Source organism: Arachis hypogaea, chromosome 14 (assembly GCF_003086295.3).
Source record: "Arachis hypogaea cultivar Tifrunner chromosome 14, arahy.Tifrunner.gnm2.J5K5, whole genome shotgun sequence".
In the NCBI taxonomy this organism is placed as follows: domain Eukaryota; kingdom Viridiplantae; phylum Streptophyta; class Magnoliopsida; order Fabales; family Fabaceae; genus Arachis; species Arachis hypogaea.
The window spans coordinates 687,195-710,053 of record NC_092049.1 but is presented as its reverse complement, the minus strand read 5'-3'; the positions used below and the strand labels follow the sequence as shown (position 1 = coordinate 710,053).

General features: G+C 34.8%; 3 protein-coding genes across 10 annotated transcripts; 1 reads left to right on the top strand and 2 right to left on the bottom strand.

Moving 5' to 3' along the window:
• Positions 1–373: 373 nt before the first annotated feature.
• LOC112740805 (mitogen-activated protein kinase kinase 4) lies at positions 374–2,206 on the top strand. Its single transcript, XM_025789436.3, has one exon. The coding sequence runs from the start codon at positions 966–968 to the stop codon at positions 2,040–2,042; it is 1,077 nt and encodes a 358-aa protein (XP_025645221.1). The 5' UTR covers positions 374–965; the 3' UTR covers positions 2,043–2,206.
• A 3,519-nt stretch (positions 2,207–5,725) lies between these two features.
• Positions 5,726–9,389, bottom strand: LOC112740804 (4-coumarate--CoA ligase 1). The gene is made up of 5 exons (XM_025789435.3): positions 7,988–9,389; positions 7,021–7,219; positions 6,636–6,849; positions 6,269–6,374; positions 5,726–6,111 (listed from the first exon to the last, which is right to left on the bottom strand). Exons 1-5 carry the CDS (start codon positions 8,999–9,001, stop codon positions 5,992–5,994), a joined length of 1,653 nt encoding a protein of 550 aa, XP_025645220.1. The 5' UTR covers positions 9,002–9,389; the 3' UTR covers positions 5,726–5,991.
• Positions 9,390–15,451: 6,062 nt separating this feature from the next.
• LOC112740801 (putative glucose-6-phosphate 1-epimerase) lies at positions 15,452–21,397 on the bottom strand. 8 transcript variants are annotated; one of them, XM_072215359.1, is made up of 11 exons: positions 21,119–21,281; positions 20,274–20,739; positions 19,802–20,053; positions 19,612–19,686; positions 19,282–19,338; positions 19,043–19,203; positions 18,741–18,881; positions 18,162–18,264; positions 17,971–18,070; positions 17,316–17,560; positions 16,677–16,971 (listed from the first exon to the last, which is right to left on the bottom strand). In XM_072215359.1, exons 3-10 carry the CDS (start codon positions 19,904–19,906, stop codon positions 17,346–17,348), a joined length of 957 nt encoding a protein of 318 aa, XP_072071460.1. In that variant the 5' UTR covers positions 19,907–20,053; positions 20,274–20,739; positions 21,119–21,281; the 3' UTR covers positions 16,677–16,971; positions 17,316–17,345. The 8 variants fall into 8 exon arrangements, 7 of the variants coding, with proteins under 7 accessions (XP_072071459.1, XP_072071462.1, XP_072071460.1 ...); XM_072215358.1 differs by lacking the exon at positions 16,677–16,971 and adding an exon at positions 15,452–16,546 and having other exon boundaries at positions 20,274–21,344; XM_072215361.1 differs by lacking the exons at positions 16,677–16,971; positions 20,274–20,739 and adding an exon at positions 15,452–16,546 and having other exon boundaries at positions 19,802–20,020; positions 21,119–21,280.
• Positions 21,398–22,859: the final 1,462 nt, after the last annotated feature.

Genomic DNA, 22,859 nt, shown 5'->3' with positions numbered 1-22,859 from the left:
ATTAAATATATATTTTAAAAATAAAATTTAATAGGATTCTTTTTAAGTATAATTAGAAAATAAAATAATTTTACTTTTAAATTTTAATAATTTTATACGAAATAGATTCTTTTAAAATTTTTATTGTCAATAGATAAAAATACATTTAAAAAATAATTAAAAATTGTAGACATTAAATTTTAATTTGATATTTTGTATGTATTTTTGAAATATTTATTTAAATATTTTTATAAAATTTTTAATTAAATGTATAAATACTTTTTTAAATAAAAGTTATTTTTATTTTAAAAAATTGGATAGAATTTGATAGTTTATCTTAAAATAGAAAACATAAATAAATGAAGAAAGAGAGAAGTTTTAATGAAATGTTGAGACTTGAGAGCAGCCAGGTTAAATGTAGTGTCTATAACTCTATATTTCTCTCTCCCATTTGTACGCGCATTGAGGCCCACGAGAATGGTGCTGAGTGCTGATTGGTCCACGTTACACACGGGCCCTGGTGGCGCGTGGACCCCATTCTCTTTTAAATTCTCGATTCTCTCCTCTCTTTCGATACCAACCTCACCCTATTCCCCCTTTTCTCTCCTTCATATCAATCTCATTTCTCTTTCTCTCGACCCCAATACACATTCCCTTTTCCTTTTTTTTTTTTTCCCCTCTTCGTCGTCGTCTATATAATTTTCCACACAAACAAAAAATAAAATCCTATTTTCTTCCGCCCTTTTAATTTTTCTTATATTTTAATAGTTTACTTTATTTCTTTCTTTCCAGCAAACAATTGCAAATCAAATCCCCTTGTTCATCCAGTTCCTAGAAGCTTCTCCTCTAATAATAGTCTTCGAGGAGTTGTGTTCATGGGATGGATTTGACAACAACATGAAGACGCTATGATAACTTGTGATCTTGTTGGTAGCCCGAAGAGATAAATACGCAGAACAAAAGGAAAAAAATCAATTGATTCATATATGATATCTGAGATGAGGCCCAGTCAATCTCCACCGCCCAACGCCATCAACAACCATCACCACCACCAAATCAACAACAACAACAGCAGGGACCGCCGCCGCCGCAAGGACCTCACCCTGCCGCTTCCGCAGCGGGACACCAACCTCGCCGTGCCCCTCCCACTCCCTCCTACCTCCGCCCCCAGCTCCGGACCTAGCGGCCACCAGATCATCCCCTTCTCCGAGCTGGAGCGCCTGAATCGCATCGGGAGCGGCAGCGGCGGCACCGTCTACAAGGTCCTCCACCGCACGACGAACCGCGTTTATGCCCTGAAGGTGATCTACGGTCACCACGAGGATTCGGTGCGTCGGCAGATCCACCGCGAGATCCAGATCCTGCGGGATGTGGACGATCAGAACGTGGTGAAGTGCCACGACATGTACGACCACAACGGTGAGATCCAGGTGCTTCTGGAGTTCATGGACGAAGGCTCCTTGGAAGGGAAACACATCCCTCAGGAGAATCACCTGGCGGATCTGGCTCGCCAGATCTTGAGGGGTCTGGCCTACCTGCACCGCCGCCACATCGTGCACCGCGACATCAAGCCGTCGAACCTGCTGGTCAACTCACGGAGGCAGGTGAAGATCGCTGACTTTGGCGTTGGGAGGATCCTGAACCAGACGATGGATCCCTGCAACTCGTCGGTGGGGACGATCGCGTACATGTCACCGGAGAGGATCAACACGGACATCAATGACGGACAGTACGACGCCTACGCCGGAGACATATGGAGCCTGGGGGTGAGCATTTTGGAGTTCTACATGGGGAGGTTCCCCTTCGCGGTTGGGAGGCAGGGGGACTGGGCCAGCTTGATGTGCGCGATTTGTATGTCTCAGCCACCGGAGGCGCCGCACACGGCGTCGCCTGATTTTAGGGATTTCGTGTCGCGGTGTCTGCAGAGGGATCCTTCTAGAAGGTGGACTGCTTCGAGGCTGCTCTCACACCCCTTCATTACGCATGGCGTCCCTCAGCAGACTCAGATTTCTCACAATCTCCATCAGCTGCTCCCTCCTCCCCCCAGACCCCTCCCTTCCTAGTAATCTTAATCCCCTTCCCCCTTTTCTCTTTTGTATTTCTCTTTCTGTCATATCATATCAATCAATGACTTTTCTTTTCTGTATTTTTTGGATGAAAATATGGGAATGCCTTCGCATTAATCGAAGAATCCATATATTCAATTCTCATCGTCTTTTCTGTGTTAGCACTTAGCACGCTTAGCTACACTATTTGCATTTCCTTCGTTTTCGACTTTGATTTTGTTTATGCTTCTTGTGGAGTTGGAGATGCACCATTTTGATTGCTCCCTTTCATGCATTTTTTGGATGTCTATCTTGGTCTCAGTCTCAAACACATTACCTGCACTCATTTTTGTGTGGTGGAAAGGTGGAATTCTGATATTGGAAATTTGTGGTAGTACTATTCTCATTCTGGTCCTGTTATCGAACTAGAGAAGGAACAAAATTTCATTTACTCATTAGAGTACTTGGTATTCATTACTCTCATGGAATATATGATTAGTGGGTTAAAAGGTGAAAGGTTTGGTGACTGGAATATTAAGTTGTAGGAGTATGAGACTCGCCATTTGCATTCAATTATGGGTATTGTAATTCTAAAGGATGGCGATTACAGTATTATCTATATCCGGTAATTGCTCAAAATGGAGGAACCGTTTGCGGGTGAGGAGTGGGTGGGTGGAACCGTGGAAGGCAGGGGCTTCATTTCCATTATTCAACCTCTATAAAAGGGGAAAAATATAACGTTATATCTTTCTTTCATATGACATTTGAACCAAAGTGACTTTCATGGCCCCGTATCATACGACCATCACCCTGCTTCATATTGTCCCAAAGCGGTCAAACCTGTCTTGTTAATAAGGTGAGAACTTCACCCACCAAAAGGATAAACTTTTTTACGGTCAACCTCGTAAGTCAGCACAACACCCAACCCCCAAAATTACACTCGGTTGCCTCATAAAGTATTATTCGAATCTCATTCAAATTATCACACTAGGTCAGTGAGTTGAATATCAGGACTCTGGAGAAGTCACTTTGCAGTGACATAAATTTGAGATATTGTGGTTATTAATGAGGGCATGTAGGCAGCATGAGGTGCTTTTACTATTTTGCCAACCAATTAACTATACCCAGATAGATGCAAAGAATAAATTAGCATTTTTTCCAGCGGAAAAAAAATCCTCTAAAGTGACAATGTTAGTAAAGTAATAAAGTGATGTTTTAATCATATTTAAATTTGTAATATTTATTATCTGTGAGCTCCACTATCTTAATTCAATGGTGATTAATAGTATATATATTTTTTTTAAAGTGGCAATACAACTTTAGAGAATCCAGATCCTTTTCTGTTAGTACAAAAGAATTACATTTATCTTGTAGCTGTGGTCTGTAGAGAGCATAAGGTGCTTTGACAATTTTGCCAGACAGTTAACTATATTCTATGTGTAAGTAGCTGATATTGCTGAAAAATGTTTGTACGTGCATATGCTTTTGATTTTTCGCTAATCATCAATTATAACGATGGTGTATCGGTATCATGCATGGGAAGATATATAACTAGCTAAATTTACTCAAAAAATGTTGCAGAAATTTATGCAGGGTGTCGCTAGGAAGAGCTACTTAATAAATAGGATCTGGTGTTCAAGAAATTTGCCCATTAAGTAGATGTTGTTTTCAGCTCTTTATTAATTGATGAATGCTGTTAAAGAATTTTAGCTCCTAAACGAAAGAACGAATTATTGAGTTGCTAAATTGTGAATTGTTAATAGAGTTTGAAGTGTTAATAGTGTTATATGCTTTCACCATTTTTAAAAAAGTTATTGTATGGATACACTTATTTTGTGTAACTCTCAATCGAATTGTGGCTCTCCTTAAATCCAAGAATAAGTTGCAACTCATTTATGGATCCTTTCCCAGAATAGAGAAGAGGGAATCCTACATTTGCCAACACACATGTACTTTCCATTTGTTACACCAAATTTTGAATGCGTAATGAAATGAAATAGACTTTAGAGCATAGATACTTGATTCTATCAATTACCAGAGATATGTGCCCTTTTTGAGATAGCAAAAGGTGACTTAAGCATCACACCTTACTTCTCAAAGCTGAAAGAAAAGTGTGAAGGTATATGAGTTAAAATGCGCTCAACACTTTAGCCATAGACATACACCCAACATTCTGGACCTAAATTTGCCAGAAACGCTCTAACAGTCTGGTTATTAGAGGCAGTCTATTTGCTACTCAACACAAAGTGAACTATTTACTATTTAGGTTTTAATTTTGTTTATTTTTTTGGGTTTTTGTTTGTTGGGGTGTAGGGGGGGATGGGTCTATGGGATAGCTCAAACCACAGTCCAACCCTTAGTGCTGAATACTTGAATTGCTTTTTGTTTTTAGTTTTGGATGGTTAGTGTTCATACCCTGACCAAGTAATAAGCCAAGCCCAAACTAAGCTAAGAGGCCCAATCCAAAAGGTTAACCTTCATTGTTTGTCCGAACTCCTTAAAGAGGTCAGAGTCAACGCCGGAAGGCAGCCAACACTTATCTAAAAATCTTTCAACCACTTCTAGAAGAGATATCCCAACAACCCTAAGATAAAGGGACAGTTATACACCTTCGGAAGTGGAACTACTTCAATGGTGGTTATTGGATCATCACCTATAAATACACTGACAGACTCAGGTAAAATAGAGTTCCAATTCATTCAAAATCTGCTTATCCCTTTGCTGACTTAGGCATCAGAGTGTCTTTGCAGGTACCACCCCCATTCTTCACAACACACAACTTGGACGGCGGCTCCCAGACTCGAACAAGTCGGAGACCACCCTCCTTTAACGTTTGGGCCTTCCCTTCGAAACCCAATCATTCGGTTCTAGGTAAGCCCCAGAACAGTTAGGATGTGTTTGTTTATAGAGATATAAAGACATGGATACAGAGACACAAAATCGTATTTGACAGATTTGACAGGAAGGACACTGAGATACTAACAAAGAATACAACTTATTTTTTATTTTTTCTTTCATTACTCTTGTTAATTTTTCATAATAAAATTTTTTTAATTGTATTTTTTATCTCAAGTTTTTTAAATGAAAAAAATGAGAATAAATTAGATTTTTATAATTTGTTTTAATTTATTACCAAATAGAATACAAAAACATAAAATTTTATATCTCTATCTTTTGTGTCTTATTATCAGTGTCTTGTCTTGGCATTCGTCTTGGTTTATTTTAGTTTTTTTTTGTCAAGACCCTTTTCCAGATCTTGTGTTTTTAACTTTTTATTTTACACAGGCTCTTCGGCCTTTGTCCTTGTGGGTTTCAACGATTCGTTGGCTCACTATTGAAATCTTTTAGGTGATTAGCGTTGACAAAATTTCAAATAACAAATGCCCACTGGATTCCCCTAATGACAAGATCCAATTGAACATAAGGCTTCACATACAACTGGTTTTTGGTCGGAATGTATGCAATTGTTAAACGAAGTTCTTGACGGGTTATTTTTCTGAAGACATCAACATTCTTAAAGATATCAGTACTCAGTAGAAACAAAATGTTCAACAACGAAATGCAGAGACAACTCTTAGTTTTGTTTTTTGTTTCGTGCGTGTTTTTTTTAAAGCTATCATAGTTGATACCATTAAGATATAATATGTAAAGCCAGGTTTTATATTTTTTTTTTAAAAAAAAATGGAAGAGAAAGCCTTTGATTGAATAAAAACATTGCGCTTGATTGTTCTAAAAAGTATTGGACATAAAAAAACACATCTCACCGCACACTAATTAGTTATAGATGGCTGATATGATACCACACGTATCCTAATGTTTGGTCTAAAGGCTGAAGCCTGGCGTCTGCTGTTTTCTTCAGTTAGAAGATAATTGAAGCTTAAGCGGGGAGCCATGGTATGTAAATATGGAATATAATACAAATTTTTGTAATATTTATTGTATTATGGAAATGGTAATATTAACGAATTCAATTGGGAAGAGGTAGTGCGAGCCTTGCCCTTAGATCCTTTCGTAATATTTTGCCGGATGGTGACTTGGGAATGGCATCAACGAAGAATACTCGGTTAATTCTCTTGTAAAACACCACCTGCCACCAAAATCAATATCTTGAGATTATGTACATATATAAATATATGGTTTACATCTAATTTTGTCAAGGGTCGGTGCGATAAGTGACACTAATTAAGAGGGATTGCAATTTCTGTGTCCTAAATGTAAATGAAAATGATTGATAGATATTTGACCTGTTTGGAAACGAATTGCTTAATCTCATCCTCAGTTGTGTCACTGTGACCATTTGCTCTCACTACAAATGCAACTGGCACCTCACCGGCCGCTTCATCTTTCATCCTGCAATGCGCCGCAACATACATTATGTTATTGAAAATGAAAATGATGAGTGCTAGGGGACATTAATTTTTGTGAATTGTAGCCATCAAATAGCCATCAATGATGATTTCAATGGTGTGAGATTAGTATGAAATTTCATGAAATGACTCACTTTTCTTTGTTGGTTACATGCTGACCAGAATTTAATAAAATTGCTGGTCTCCTAGACTTTTCCGATGAGAATTCCAAGTTGAAAAAATAGAAACATGAGTGACTACTTACGGGACTACAGCAACATCAGAAATTTTAGGATGGGAGAGAAGGAGGGCTTCCAGTTCAGCAGGAGCAACTTGGAAACCTTTGTATTTGATCAATTCTTTGAGCCTATCAACGATGAACAGCTCATCATCATCGTCGATGTAACCGATGTCACCCGTGTGCAACCACCCATCCTTGTCTATTGTTCTCTCTGTTGCCTCTGGATCGTTTAGATAACCTACACATACACAAATTCACATCTCTCACTCAAATGTCAACCCACCAACCACCACCACGTATTGCATATTTTATTGTTTTCTTTTTCTTTGTACTAACATTATTCCAAAAATGTATTGATACCACGAAGAAAGTGTGGTATATAGAAAAGCATCAATTAGGTAGCAAGTACCTTTCATGATCTGGTGGCCCCTAATACAAATTTCACCCGGTTGATTTCTCGGGAGAGATTTTTCGGTTTCAGGATCAACAATCTTCAACTCAGCGTTTCTGACGACGGTGCCACATGCACCTGGTTTTCCATCTATGGCTTCTTTCGCGAATGTTAAGCACATTGTTAATACTGGACCAGCCTCTGTCATCCCATATCCCTGTTTCATTTTCGAATTCGAACAAACACGTTTTCTTTAATGCTTTAAATTAAGTGACACATGTCAACCGTACGGTTTAGCTAAATGGGGATGCAGTGAGAGTAAAACAGACAACACCCAACCTGAACCAGTGTTTCCGAAACAAGACAGAATATATGTTTGATTTTTCCTAGCCACATAATTTAGTACCATTCATATTTATTTATGGCAAATTTAATGACCTTTTTCGTTTTGAACTAACATTTTCTAATTGATTTAAAAATAAATAGGAATGACATTATTTAGCAGATATATTTGAAATCAAAGTTATTTATACATTAAAAAAAATTTAAGAAAACAGAAAATACAATATTATGTGCGTAATATATATTTGTGTGTCCAGGAGCCGGGTCCAGTAAATAGAAAAATTATTACGAGTTATGGAAGGAATATCCCTTCCCAAATATAAGGTTAAAGAAGTATTTGTTGTAGTGGGGCAATTGAGGGTCAGATCTGAATAATATATGGAGATTAAGAAAAGAAAGTTTAGGGTCAGATTTTGTAATTTTTATTCATCAATGATATTTCTAATGGTATAAAATTGCGTGATTGCTTTGTGTCCATGCTCCATAATAACAAATAAAATATGCTAATGAGTTATAGCTCAAATAGCATAAATTCCCCATACTCAATTAAGAAGTCGCGGGTTCGAGTCACATATCTTTACAAATTGGTAAAAAAAAAAAAAAAACAAATGAAATATATTTTTAATGAAAATAAAAAGAATACCTGTCCAAGCTTGGCATTGGGGAATTTGAGGCGGACGGTGTCTTCAAGGTCCTTGGCGAGGGGAGCGCCGCCGGATTTAAGGACTCGGATGGAAGAAAGATCGTAGTTGTGGAGATCCGGGCACTTTGCAATGGCGAGAATGATGGGGGGCACGACGGGGCATATGGTGACCCGATGCTTCTGCACCAAGGCGAGGAAGGCAGTGATCTCGAATTTGGGCATCAAGACGATGGCCGCCTTGGCCCTGAGGCCGCAGAGCAGCACGGAGTTGAGGGAGTATATGTGGAACATGGGGAGCACGCACATGATCACATCCTCGCTGTGATAGTAAAGGTTTGGGTTCTCTCCGTCCACTTGCTGCCCCACGCTCGTCACCAACCCCCTGTGACTCAGCATCACACCTTTCGGCAGTCCCGTTGTTCCCGACGAGTACGGCAGCGCCACCACGTCCTCCGGGCTGATCTTCACCTCCGGGATGTCTCCCTCCTCGGCCTCTTCCAGCTCCGAGAAATGTAGGTGCCCCTCCGGGGGTGTGTCCACGAACACCAGGATGAGCTGGCCATGGAGGTCCTTCACCTTCTCGTAGTAACTGGACTGCGTCACCAGCAGCCTGGCGTTGGAGGCCTTGGCCTGCTTGGCTATCTCGGCGCCCGTGAAGAACGGGTTGGCGGCGGTGGCGATGGCGCCGCGGAACGATGCGCCCAGGAAGGAGAACACGAATTGAGGGCAGTTTGGGAGCAGGATCATGATGACGTCACCTTGGCGGATTCCGTGTTTGTGGAGGCCTGAGGCCACTCTTCTGGCCTTGAGCTCGACGTCGGAGTAGGTGAAAACTTGTCCGGTTGGGGCGTTGATGAGGCAGGGATGCGTGGCGAACTCCGGAAGGTTCTGGAAGATGTAGGAATGGAGGGGAAGGTGGTTGGGGATGTAGATGTCTGGAAGGCTGGACTTGAAGATGAATTCCTCCTCTTCTTTCTTGTGTTGTTGTTGCATCGTTTCTTTGCCAATAGCCATAATAATAAGATTTGATTATTAAAGGCAGAGAAAGATAGGAATGGTGTTGTGTGCCCTGAGGCTGAGCAGAATGGGGAGGCTGATGAGTGTATTTATTTGTAATAAGATGCACCAAACATGACAGTGATTAATTAAAAATAATGATGATGATGGATTGGTTAAAGGGCGGGGGTTGGTGAAGGGATAAAATGGAGATTAAGGGGGGAAAAACAAAATAAAATTGAAACGACAAATAATTCCTACCGTTTGGTTGTTGCGCTGTGCTGTGTGCAAGTAAACGAGGGGTTGGTGAGATTAGTCCTTTTCTCTTTGCCCTACACTCCTCTTCATATCTTTTCTTACTATTTTATTACCACAATTGTTTTCATTTTTAATGAAATCTATGGCCAGTGTTTTCTCTTACACTTGAGTCTTGAATTAATGCCTCATTTTGGTCTGTGCTACCTTTTTAATTGAACGAGCATCATTTATTTCTTTTTTGGACCAAATTTAAGATAGGATGTCCTTATACCACATTTTCTCTTCTCAGTTCTCATACAACATGATTTGCTAGGATGACCATAAAATGGATTGGAGTCCCAATTTCTCCCACTTTAGACTGTCAATTGTCAACTCCCATTCACCTACCACACCCATCATTTTTTGTTTCTTTATTTTTTTTTTATTTCTTTTTGGCATATGAACCTACCGCACCCCAACATTATTGGCCATGTGGAAGCTACCTCACTATGACGATATCATCAATTATTTAACATGGTTTTGAATGTATTGCACCAAAAACAAAGAAGGCTTTATGAACTTCAGCCCATTCAACATTAAACAGGCCCACAAATCACTCTTACCCACTAAGCTTCTCATGAATCATTTCCTTACTAGGCCTTTACTGGACTGTAACTTGTTTCTCTTTCGTGTTGGAGCCCACTTAGCCATCTTCAATTCTTTCGATTTGATTCTGTTGAAGCAGTTACAATCAAATGAGATAATTGCAAGTTCCAAAAAAAAAAAAAAGGAAAAGAACTAAAGAAGAGATAATTGCATACCTGCTTTTGCTTATTATGGAATAAAACAAACTTAATCAAAATTTAAAGTGTGATGCAAGTGAGATAATTGAAGTAGTAGGATGATGAAGTTAGCTATTGATGGCCACCAACTCTAAAATTCTTTAGTAGTTGAAGTAACTTAGCTCATGGTACTTTAGCTTCACACGTCAATGAAAGGTAAATCAGCCACACAACACGTGATTAATGTAATTAAATATATATATAATGGGCATTGATGACTTATTTGGTCATATCGTCACACAGATCTGATCTAGATGGTTTGAATTTCATTTGATGCTTCTAAGCTTACTGCTATATATATTAAGGAATTAATTTCTGGATTCTTTCATATAATAGGTTCACATATACACTCTTACTATCATCAAGAATGTGAAGATCCTGGATAAAAAATAGTTGAGGGTCTAATATATTTTTTTTTTTGTCAATGCATTTTAATATATTCTTTATATTCTTATGACTTTTATAAGGAAAAAAAAAGAAGAAAGAATTTTTTTTTTGGTTGCCTACGAATATTCTTCAATCTGATAGGTCAACGACTAATCCGTCATAGATTCGAATTTCTAATACTTGCTTAAGTGGACGAAAGCGCTGATCATTCGACCAACTCAAATTAGTTGCTGATGAAGAATTTAATGTTTGCTATGATGTGTTAGTGTCGTCATCTTTTTGCTTCTTTGTTGCTATATTATCAATTCATGTACCAACGATTTATATCTTAACAGTGAAGGAAAAGTTATTGCCCAAGAAGTGGCCAATAATTCATTTTCTTTAGAAGAATATTTCGGAAAAGAAAACAATAATTAAGTTGACAATTCAAACCTTTATGTATATGTGTACAATTGGTAAATTAATAAGCGAGATTATTATATATATATTTTTGAAGGAAAAAAAAATAATAAGCGAGATTATTCCAAGTTTCTTAGCTTAGACAACACCTACTACTTGTTTGAGTGCTTAATGATGGAAGGTGAGGGGCTGATGCCAATCTTCCATAGTGCTCTGACATTCCTATGAATCTTCTTCATCCCAATGATTATGTATGTGAACCCACGCACACCAAATCCATGCATAGTAATTGTTTATCACTTTAATTATTAGAAAGGAGACATTGGCCTAAAATTTCGATATATATATATATATATATATATATATATATATATATATATATATATTAATATATATATATATATATACTTACGGTTCCTTTCTCATCCTTTGTATATATGTTAAAAACTACATAATGAGAGTTATTTTCCTGGTAAGTTTCTTACTTAACTGTTTAAAAATACACTATAATAAACTTGGAAATAAAATCAGTTTAGAAAGCGTACATATTACTATATTATATAAAATTCAAATTCGATAATGTTCTAATGTTCTATTAACTTATAGTTCGATTTTTATTGTATATTATAAATCATAATTTAATTTTATTTTATCTTATTTTTGAATATGTAATTAGAGTTGTCAATAGGTAGAGTAGGGTAGGGTTTTGGACCTTATCCTAATCTTCATGGGTTGAAAATTTTATTAAAATTCTATTTTATCCTACTCGCGAGTTGAGAATCTCTCAATTCTAATCTTACCCGCACCTTAAAGTTCTAAACCCTACCTTACTCTACCCTACTTGCAGAAATATCAAATTTTTTAAAATAAATATAAAATTCAATCATTTTAAATTTCATACATATTAATAAAATAAAAAATAAAAAACTAATGTTCTAATTTACTAAATTAACTAACTAGTTTAATAGTTGCTTATTTATTATAAGTCATTACACGAGGGAGCTTATGAGTTTAACTCTCACCTCGTTTATTATATATCTAATTTTTATAAAATATGTGTTATATATGAGATGCAGGTAAGGTAGGATAAGTCAGAGTAGGGTAGGGTACACTCTAAATCCGTATCTTATCCTACCCTCAAGCATATTAAAATCGATCTCTATCTTACCCGCAATAGATCGGATAGTCTACCTACCCGAATAGATCGAGTAGTCGAATTGAATACTCGCGGATAGGATATGAATTGCCAGTCTTATATATAATTCATCAAATTAATAATTATTATTATTATCGGCTTAATGACTAATACAAATACGTATGATATTAATATCATTTACCTAATGTCTATATATAAATATTTTTTTCTTTTTTAAAATTCTGAATTATTTTACTATTCTAATATTCTTTTTATCCTGACTTATTAAATGTTAGAATATTCATTATAGATATCTACCTATTTTTATCCAAAAGGTCGAACTCATCTTCAGATGAAAAAATAGAGTAATTTTTCAACAACAGATGATAAAACAAGGATATGCATGATGATATATAAGTAAGTGGCCCACGTTGGACTGAACAATAAGACAACAACATCTATAAGTTAAAAAGCATACGGTCGTGTGTATATATATGTAAGTTATTATCTACATTCCACAGGTCTATAGACTATAATTCATTCTATTGAATATTGACTCTGCAAAACCGACGATTTTGTTAGGATTTATTAGGTGCAAAGAGACTTCGAGACTTGAAAAGCATGACCAAAGTGACTCACCCACCATTGCCCAACCACCACCATCTATGTGTTTGTCACATTTGGAAGTTGACCAATTAAAAAACTCAAGTGGCTCTTTGTAATCAAGCTAAGTAATTAAGCCTAGCTATGTGCAGATTAACGCTTTTTGTTTATCTTATTATATGATATATCCTTCTAAATAATCTTCATAAAATTTTTTTTACAGAACAATGTTGGATAGGACAAAAATTCGTCGAATTAATAGCTAAATTCGTCTTTGAAAGATTATTAATTTTTTAAATTAGTCTTTAAAAATTTTTTTTAGTCATATTAGTCTTTAAAAGATAAAACATATATAAGTCAAATTGGTCCTTCCGTTAGTTAAATGATGATGTGTTACGTTAAGTACCACATGGCATGATGACGTAGTAAGTTAATGCCATGTGTCACAAGATGATTGATTAACGTGTCAGATCAGTAACACCTAGCATGCCACGTGTCACTTGACATGTAAAAAAATTATTTATAATTAAAATAGTCCTTGGAAGTCCAGACATAAGTCATTTTTATCTCTAAAATTTTAAAAATTAATCAAATTAGTCATTATATAATTTTTTTTATTTTTTCATAATATTAAATTTAAAATATTTTTTTATAGTACTAATTTTAATATTATTTTTAGACCTTAATAAATAAAATTTTCTTTACATAAAATAATAAAAATAATTAAATTATTATAAAGTTATTTTATCATTTGTATTTTAAAATTCTATATTATAAATTATAATTTTTTTATTTAAACGAATTTATCAACTTATTGTTGATTATATATTTAAAAATTTAATATTTTAAATTTATAATTTTTAAAATAACTACTATATTTATTTAGTGAGATCTAAAATATTAAAACATTCAAAATAACTATTATATTTATTTAGTGAAATCTAAAATATTAAAACTTTTAGTATATAACTAGTTTTAATATTTTGGATTTCACTAAATAAATATAGTAGTTATTTTAAATATTTTAATCTTTTAGATCTCACTAAATAAATATAGTAGTTATTTTTAAAAAATATATTAAAATATTAAGATTCAGCAAGTGATTCCACAAATTGGTTTTTCAATTATTGAATTTTACTATATATATTAAACAATAATAAAAATAATAATTTTAAAATATTTAAATTTTAAAATAACTATTATATTATGTAGTAAGATTTAAAATATTAAATTTTTAAATATATAAACAATAATAATTTAATAAATTCGTTTAAATAAAAAAAATTTACTATAAAAATTATAATTTGAAAATATAAAATTTTAAACTACAAATGACAAAATAATTTTATAATAATTTAATTATTTTTATTATTTTATATAAAAAAAATTTTTGTTTATTAAGGTCTAAAAAATAATATTAAAATTAGTACTATAAAAAAATACTTTAAATTTAATATTATGAAAAAAAAATTTATATAAGGACTAATTTGATTAATTTTAAAAATTTTAGGGATGAAAATGACTTACGTTTGGAGTTTTAGGGACTATTTTGATTATAAATAACTTTTTTAAATGTTAAGTGACACGTCAACCAATCATTTTGTGACACGTGGCATTAACCTACTACGTCATTATGCCACGTGATACGTCATTATCTAACTAACAAAAAGATCAATTTAACTTTTATTTTATCTTTCAAGAACTAATATAACTAAAAAAATCTTTTAAAAACTAATTTTAAAGAATAAATAATCTTTTAGGACGAATTTGAGTATTAACCCAAAATTCATCTCTACCCGCGCATTATCAGCCCGGGTTACCTATACTTTCTCCAATAATATAATTAAGATGTTTAGAAAAATCCATCACTATTCCACATAATTATTGGCTGAAAATTGCATAGTTTAGGTCCAATCCAATACGATGTAATGATGTATGTGTTATTATATAAAGACTCTTGTGTTGGTGCAGTTTTCAAATTGCGTACATCGTTTGCTATAGTAGTGTACTCTAGTTTGGTGCCTTGTCAAGTTGTCATCACCAAGGAAAGAATGAACCAGAATTTGACGTGTGGAAACCAATTCAATTCATTCAGCATTCCTAAATTTAAGTATTTAACCAACAAATTAAAGAAACCTAATTTCAAAATTGAAATTCCGTTCTATTTGTATTTATATCTCAAAATAATGGATATCATCCATTTTTGGATTAGCTAGTAAGAAGAATAAATTTTTTTATAGAAAAAGAAAAGAAGAAGAAGAAGAATATTTATTTAAAGAATAAGATAACAACAGAGAATATTTAAAGAATGAAATAAAGTAAGAAGAAGAATATCAAATTTAATATATAAAGAAATGAACATATACGTGGCGATGATGTTACAAGATTAGGTGAAAGTGTTTATGGTGCGTTGGGTTTGACAATGTTAGAGCAGAAGCTTCTCCGGTTTGTGTATTTGAGATAGAGAAGAACATTGAGGAATGCACCAATTCCTGTTTAACATTTAAATCACATCAAATCATATGATTCAAGATTGCATGTCTGCTTTCCACGCCAACCAACTTTGGCACTTGGCAGTTTGGCCGACACCATGCCCCCTTAATTACTAATTCATAGCTATAACATAAAATATTTGTTAGTGTTTTTTTCAACTTGAAAATTTATGTTGTGTTACATAGATTTAGATAAAAATGTTTTTATGGTGGTGAGACAAGTGCGAAAGTGATAAGTTTTGGGCAGCAAGATTTAGTCGCTAAAATCCGAAAAGGATATCGAGGAGGACCACAAAGTTTTGGCCATGGATTTTTTATAATAATAAATTTGGGGATTAAGAGAGGTCAAAGGGAAAGGGTTCCACTATGCGAATAAAGCATGAATGAATAGTATACATATGGTTGAGTGGTAGAATTTATTCCCATGAATACATGTATTATCGGAGGGTGAATGAGTGAAATGACATACATCATACATGTATATATTTAAATAATTTGTGGAGCAACAATATAATAATAATATGATAAAAGGCGTCGGTGATGTGTGTGGTTTTATAACAGAAACGAGGGAGAGAGGGAGAGAGAGAGAGAGAGAGAAGCATCAGCATTGAGAAGTCATCTCAAGAGTGCTCAGAGAGCTAATTAAGGTGGTGGTTCATGTGTGAAAGAAGAGATGAAGTTGTAGTTGGTGTGTGTGTGAGAGTGTGGTTTTCTAGAAAGCAGAGCATGGATATTTGGAGGAAGATGATTATTCTTCCTGTGAGGCGAGTATGGCGAGCACTCTATGCACGCCTCAACTCCACCAAAAACGGTTCGTTCTTCTCTCTATCTTTCTCTTTATGCTATCGAAATTGCAACACAAACACCAAAGAAATTGAATTAATCAAGCAAGTTTGGTGCAGGGGCAGGGCTGTTGAAGCTGGAGGATGATGTACAGACATGTGAGTATGAGGACATACAAGTGATGTGGGAAATGCTAAGAAGAACAGAGAGTGATGTGAGTATACACAAGCGCAAGCAACAGCAACAGCAACAGCCTTTCTGGAGGGTCCTCAAACCGTATTGAACCTTCTTCACAATTAACCCAACTCCACTTCTTTTACAATCTTTCATGCTTTAACTAATCATAATAAGACTCTTCTTCCTGAGTTCTGCATCTTACAATTACAGGATCACAAAACCGTCTCTTGTAAGCCGTAACTCAAAATGTACTCATTATTGTAAATATACCAATCTTGTCTCAAATCTCACTTTTTTCATAGCAATTAAGCAAATAACAAGTTGTTGTTTTGTGCTTCTCTTTCTCCAACATAACAAGTGATTAAATGTGAACTCTCATAGCTGCCTACCCAGTCTCTTCCATCAATCGCGGCTGTTACTGTAAGTCTTGAATTGGGATTGCAGCATCAGAAAATATAGCAGCCCTTTGGTTAGTTATTTGCCAAAGGCAGTCGAATTGGTGCTGATGCTGGTTGGACCAAAATAGAAAATACAAAACACTTATCATGGAACCTTATGAGGAATTAATTGTAGGGCAGAGAAAGCAAGCACGATTAAATAGTAAACTAGTTGCATTCGAGGCAGATGAAACCAAGACAGAGAAGAAATAGTGCAATAAATCTATTATTATCTATTAAGGAGAGGGATGTTTAGAAAAGAAGACATGCATCAAGTGCGTTGTTCTAATCTTCCAATGGAAAATGCTGCGTAGATCTACAAGTATACTAAATTCTTTCCACCAACTTAGTTCATCTCCGGCTCAAGCTGCAGAAGACACTCAAGGCTAAAACCATATACACAATTTCGGTAGTAGTGAATCCAAGCAACAATTTTCTGGCAGCACCGCTAACACAACAAAAGTTCCTTCAGGAAATACACCTAACTGCATCATACCTAATTCAGTAAAAAATGGATTAGGTGATAGGAAGCAGATTGCAACACACTGAAAAGTTTCATGAACCACTACCTCTGAGAATGCAGGGGAAACTCGTGTGTGTGTGTGTGTGCGTGTGTTGTTGTTGTTGTTGTTGGTGTTTGGTTTTTGGATAGAATGTATCCAGGTTTGATTTACATAGATGTAAACCAAGAGAGAAATTACACCACTTATTAGATTCCATAAAGATAAGCTTCACATAAAATCTGGAACAAAATTTCCAGCTTTATGCCACATATCACGCCTGATAAAATCAATACAAAACTGAAAACTTTTGTATTCCATAAAAAAATTGGTGAAAAACCTGTACAAAGACGAAGGCAATCCCATTGATCTAATAGCTCAAAAGTACTCTCTTTGGATCAAGTTGGCCACTGCAATAACTGGAAGGCACCGCACATAATTCCTGCCTTCCTTTCCACTCTTCACCAGGTTTGAGAGTAATTGCTTTTTCTACACAAGCAGACTGGACACACAGCATATTTTTATATTCATCATCCCCTAAATCTGCTATGGTCTTTGCTTTTTTGTCCCATGGATTCCATACCACTGCAACCAGACATGATGTTGCTATCAGCCACCGGATAAACAACTTTTGAATGCCATATTGCAGATACAAGACAGAATCAGCTTCTTATCTCAAAGTTTCAAATAACTCCACTTTGCTTATATATGTTTTCACTATCTTAGTACAAAATACAAACAAAGCAAGCAAGCATGTAACTTCATGAAAATCTATCCCAAATTACAACTTCAATGAAATTAGATTTGCTAAAGCATTTTGTTTATTTTAGACTAGGGGACCATGCATGCATCAAGTGAATGATTGAATAGTAATATAGTATACACGCAAGCAACCTATTCATATTTATTGCTCTTCTACTTCAAACATTTACCATCTTGTGTCAAATTTCATCATTCTTCCCAATAAGGAAGGATATTAACACTGCTAGACATACCAGCATCAGGAAGCCCATCTTTCCGCAATACAAAAGTTCTTTTCCTTTCATGGTCAATGATGGCAATTTTTGTGGGGGTACTTAGGTATACTTTGTGTACCTTTAGCATCATATACACCAAAACGCAACAGTTAAATATTTGAACTGATGAAATATTAACAACTCAAGAACTACTCTGGTGATCACAGAACCTCGGATTCAAATGTTATGGCATCCCCTTGTTCAGTAAATCGCACTTTTTCCTTCAAGTTGTCCAGGTAATCCAGTGTTTCTAATCCTTCTATTCGTACTTCACTGTACATCAGCATGATGACAGTTAGCTAGCAAATAGCGCAAGTCACAAATACCAGAGAACAATGTAATTCTGTTCCCACATCAGACAAGGCCAAAAATTTACAAAGCTAAAAATAAGCATAAAGTAAGAACAGGTTAAGCATCTTGTATTTGTAGTCAATCCTCAAGTAAGACTACTAGTCCCAAAAGCTTCATAAAAGATAACATATATAAGCACATTTAGCTTCAAAATAAAATGTTAATATTGATCTTAGACACCCTACAAGTATCATGTCTGCAGTAAGTCTATAAACAATGAGCCATATTATGCACAATTCAAATGACTAGAATATGTGATGTGATTTTGTACATGAGTGCATACTCTGCAGCTATTGCAGAAACACAAATGGAATTGAGAAGGGTCAACAGCTAGATGTCATAAACTAGGAGGGAAATATTAGATTAAACCAAAAAAGTATCCAATGCCATGGTAAAACCTGATGTCAGTAACATAGAGGTATGTCTGATAGGCAAATGTGAAAGTAAAGGATTTTCCATCCGTATTTGTGTTTCGAATGCGGGATGTCATCATCAAATCTCCCGTAGGTGCCAAAGCTACCCTCAGGCGAAACTCATATCTGCAAGCAATTATTATAAAGATAGTCCCTTAATCCAATTTACTGAACCAAAAGATGAAAGTGAAGAAAAAGGAAGTTCAAGAAATACTACAAGGGTATGACAATATTAAGGGCCATTTTTGAAAGTTACATGGAGTGATTATTAAAGTTAAGCCACATACCTGTGAGGCCAAGTCCTTATATCCTCTTCAGAGTTCTTAAGAATCAAATCAATAAAAGCTCTGGTTGTGCTGTTTGTTGGAAATGGAGGGGGATTAGGATCTAAGGTCCAAAACCTGTTCCTTGCAAATCCATGTAGTTCAAGAGGGCCATGATTTGAAACCTGCATATGGAGAAGATAAACTTGACGAAACAAAAGCAAGAGGAATTGAAATGTTGAAGCTGAAGAAGATACACGTACTTGAGGAAAGCATAACGGAATACCTCCACGGATAGATTTTGGAGGCGTAAAAGTAGCCTGCAACGATTCATGTTAAGAAGAAAGATAATGCAGGGTTTAAGTAACAATTTGAACTCAACTTGAATTATTAACAGAACTTATGAACCACAACAGCCATGTCTAGCAAGATCTAGCATGAAAAATTGCATACAAGCACCGAAAATGTCCAGCATGCATTTTGAATTTCTAATAATAATATGATAATAATGATTTGTTGAATATCACAGAAAAGGAAATGCAAATAATTGTTTGCAAGCAATAATAATAAAATAATATGGAGAATTGACGCACCTTACTACTGACAAAGAGCAATTCTTCCCCAAGTTCATTCTTCCAAGATGTAACCTGACCTCCGTACAAATATACCTGCATCATCATCAAGATCCATATTGTATTATATTAAGAAAAACACACACAATGCATGTGAGAATGGATTGTATTGATGAGAATGAATTGAATGAATGAATGAATGAATGATGACCTCCGCGGAGAAGCCACGAACTTCTCTGAGAACGATCTTCTCGAGGCCATTAACGCCCATACACTGCTCCACGTACACCGTTTCTTTTGGCCGTGACTGTGACATCTTTCTTTCTTTCTTTCTTTCCTTCTCTCTCAGATTCAGGAAGAACTAACAATAATCTCCGATGAATGGGGTCACCGCACAATGCAGCTTCCTCAGCTTTATATATATAGCTACCTCTTCAAACAATCACACACACACTCTCTCTTACTATATATTATATAAGGGAGCTACTCAAATGAAGATGCAAAAAACATCTTTTTATGAAGATGCTTTGTATAAAAGTGTGATTTATTGATTTGGCCACACTTCAAATAAAAACAACACTTTTATAACATATCAAAATCTAACCCTACACTCCATCATCTAAGGGTCAAAAAGAAAAATCATCACATGAAGACAATTATAATATCTTCATGGGAGTACCCACCATTATATAATATTATCATTTTTTCAGCGGACATGTATATATCGTATAAAACCTTCAATTATAATAAACAAATTACACGCCAAGTAATAGCTCAAATGGCGGCATAATCTTCCCGTACTCATCTAAGAGGTTGCGGGTTCGAGTCTTCATATATTTGGTAAAAGAAAAACAAATTACACATTACAGATCATTAATAAAATCCGCCATTCTCTTCTCTTTTCCCTAACATACATATGTTGCATTCTTCTTTCGTGCAATTTTTGTCTTACTTTATTACTCATTTGTCTGTACACTTGATAACATTGTTCAACTAATTTAATTAAAATTCCACTTTCAGTTCTTATAATCATAAAATCACTCTTAGTGCAAAGGGCAAGACATCTATGTTATGTGCCAAGAAGCAATAGTTCAAATGGCATAGTCTCTCCATACTTAATTAAGAGGTTGTGGGTTTGAGTCTCCATATCTTCGGTAACAAAAAAAAAGACATCTATGTTATGTTAAAAATATATATTTTTCCCCCTTTAAGAAAGGAAAAAAAAAAAAAAAAAGGAGACATAGGTAAGTCAAATTATGAAACAAGCTAAGCTAAGGGAGATACACCTTTCCCGTTTTTCCCATATCATTTTATCAAATAAAATAGTTAAAAGGAAAGGTGAAGGAAAAGATGTTCCGTCAATGAAAAATTTTAATTAAATAAATTGAGCTGCTATTTTTCTAATCCGAGTGTATTTTGTTGGATCGGAGTAGATTTTCTAAATAATAAAGTTGCAAGATTAATGTAATGTGGATTGTGAAGTTGGCAACAAGATAAGACAACACCAATAACTAACCCCGCATATTACCTTACAATAGATGCCAAACACGCATGCACTACTTTGTCACCAGAAAAATCTGCAGCTACCTTTATTTTAATTTCAGCATTTGTTTGATCAAAATATGAATTTTTGAGGTACTCGATCGTCAGCAGGATTCTCAAAATATAAGAGGATCATCGGATAAGTCACATATATTTTCCTAATTAATTAAAATATATATAAGCTTTTTAATTACATCTTGATGATGAGATTCATTCATGAGTCCGGACAGTCCAAAATTCATATTAGATTTCTTCCAAATTGTGTAGAATCATAGAACTGTCTTTATCACCATTTAAAGAAGGAAACATCACTTCTTAATCACAATGTCTCATTATCGATCGAGAAATGAGCTAGCTAAGTTCAGATCAAAGTGCTATAGCACATCATTTGCAGCTGTCAAATAAATCATATACTACATATGATAACGGCGAACGGAAGCAACAACAGGAAAGAAGGCATCAAAATCTACAAAATTGAAAATTTTGACTATAGGGTATGGAAAAGTATATGTAGACAATGAAAATATTAAACAATGTAAATAATAGATATATCGGATGTTCATTTTACTAGTGTACGGATGGTTATTTTAATATTAAAATTTAGATGATTAATTTAGAGATGTAGTGTGTTTTTATTTGATTGATGATTGTTCATGTTGTTCAAAATAGCCATTGTTCCCCTAGCATTCCCCGTAGGGTATAGGATGTAGGATATAATTTTATTACGTATGCATACAATACATGATATGAAACACTATACAAATTTATACTTTTACTAAATAAGATATAAATATTTAAATGAAGTTTATATTTTATCCAATAATAATAGATAGAATACAAAGTTCAAAATAATAATGTTTTTTATATGATGATAACAAGGCCACGCATAGCGACACAGACTCAGATCCTGAAAGTAAAAGGCGACATAGTCCTCAAAAGCCACGGATCCTGTAATGAATTATTGCTACTAATTTGTTGATCCTCAGTTCCTCACACACAGACCTATTCGACATGTTAACTTCAAGTTTTGGAATACGTTATATTGACGTGAATACCACATTATATGCGTAGCTGAATTATTAATTTATAATTAAATAGGAAAATCCGGGAAAGTAAAAAACGGATGAGCAAGTGCATGAAGCAATCTTGGAATTTGAAAATGAAGTTGCCTAACTTGCCTTTATTTTAGGGTGTCCGCTGTTTCTTTGCTTTCCAGTTTACAATTGTTTCCGCGTTAAATTTGACCATCATTGGATCCTTTTTTAGTTCAATATAGATGGCGTATGTGTGTGACATTGTCCCAATACAATTAATAAAAAAAAGGCATGCTTTGATATATGATACGATTTAATTAAAAGTTAATTCTCTGCTTTTTTTTTTACGAGATTAAAACTTTATTTCTTATATATCTAGCATGTATAAAGAATGATTTAGTGTATATTTGATGGTGCTATACTGCTATTCACATGAACTTGTCAGTTGTCACCATGAGTCCATGATATAAAGAAACCAATACAAATAAATCATCACGATCGTCCAAGCTCACTGGTACCAAGCACATGATCTCATCTATTACGATGTGAGATCTATATATTGGAAAGAGAGTATTCAGTGGTATTAGTTGTAACTAGATAATAGTACATATAATATGTGATGTGATGTGTATGTAATATTTGTTTTTTTATTCAAAAAAAAAAAAAAAAGACCCCGTCATTAAAGTAGAATTT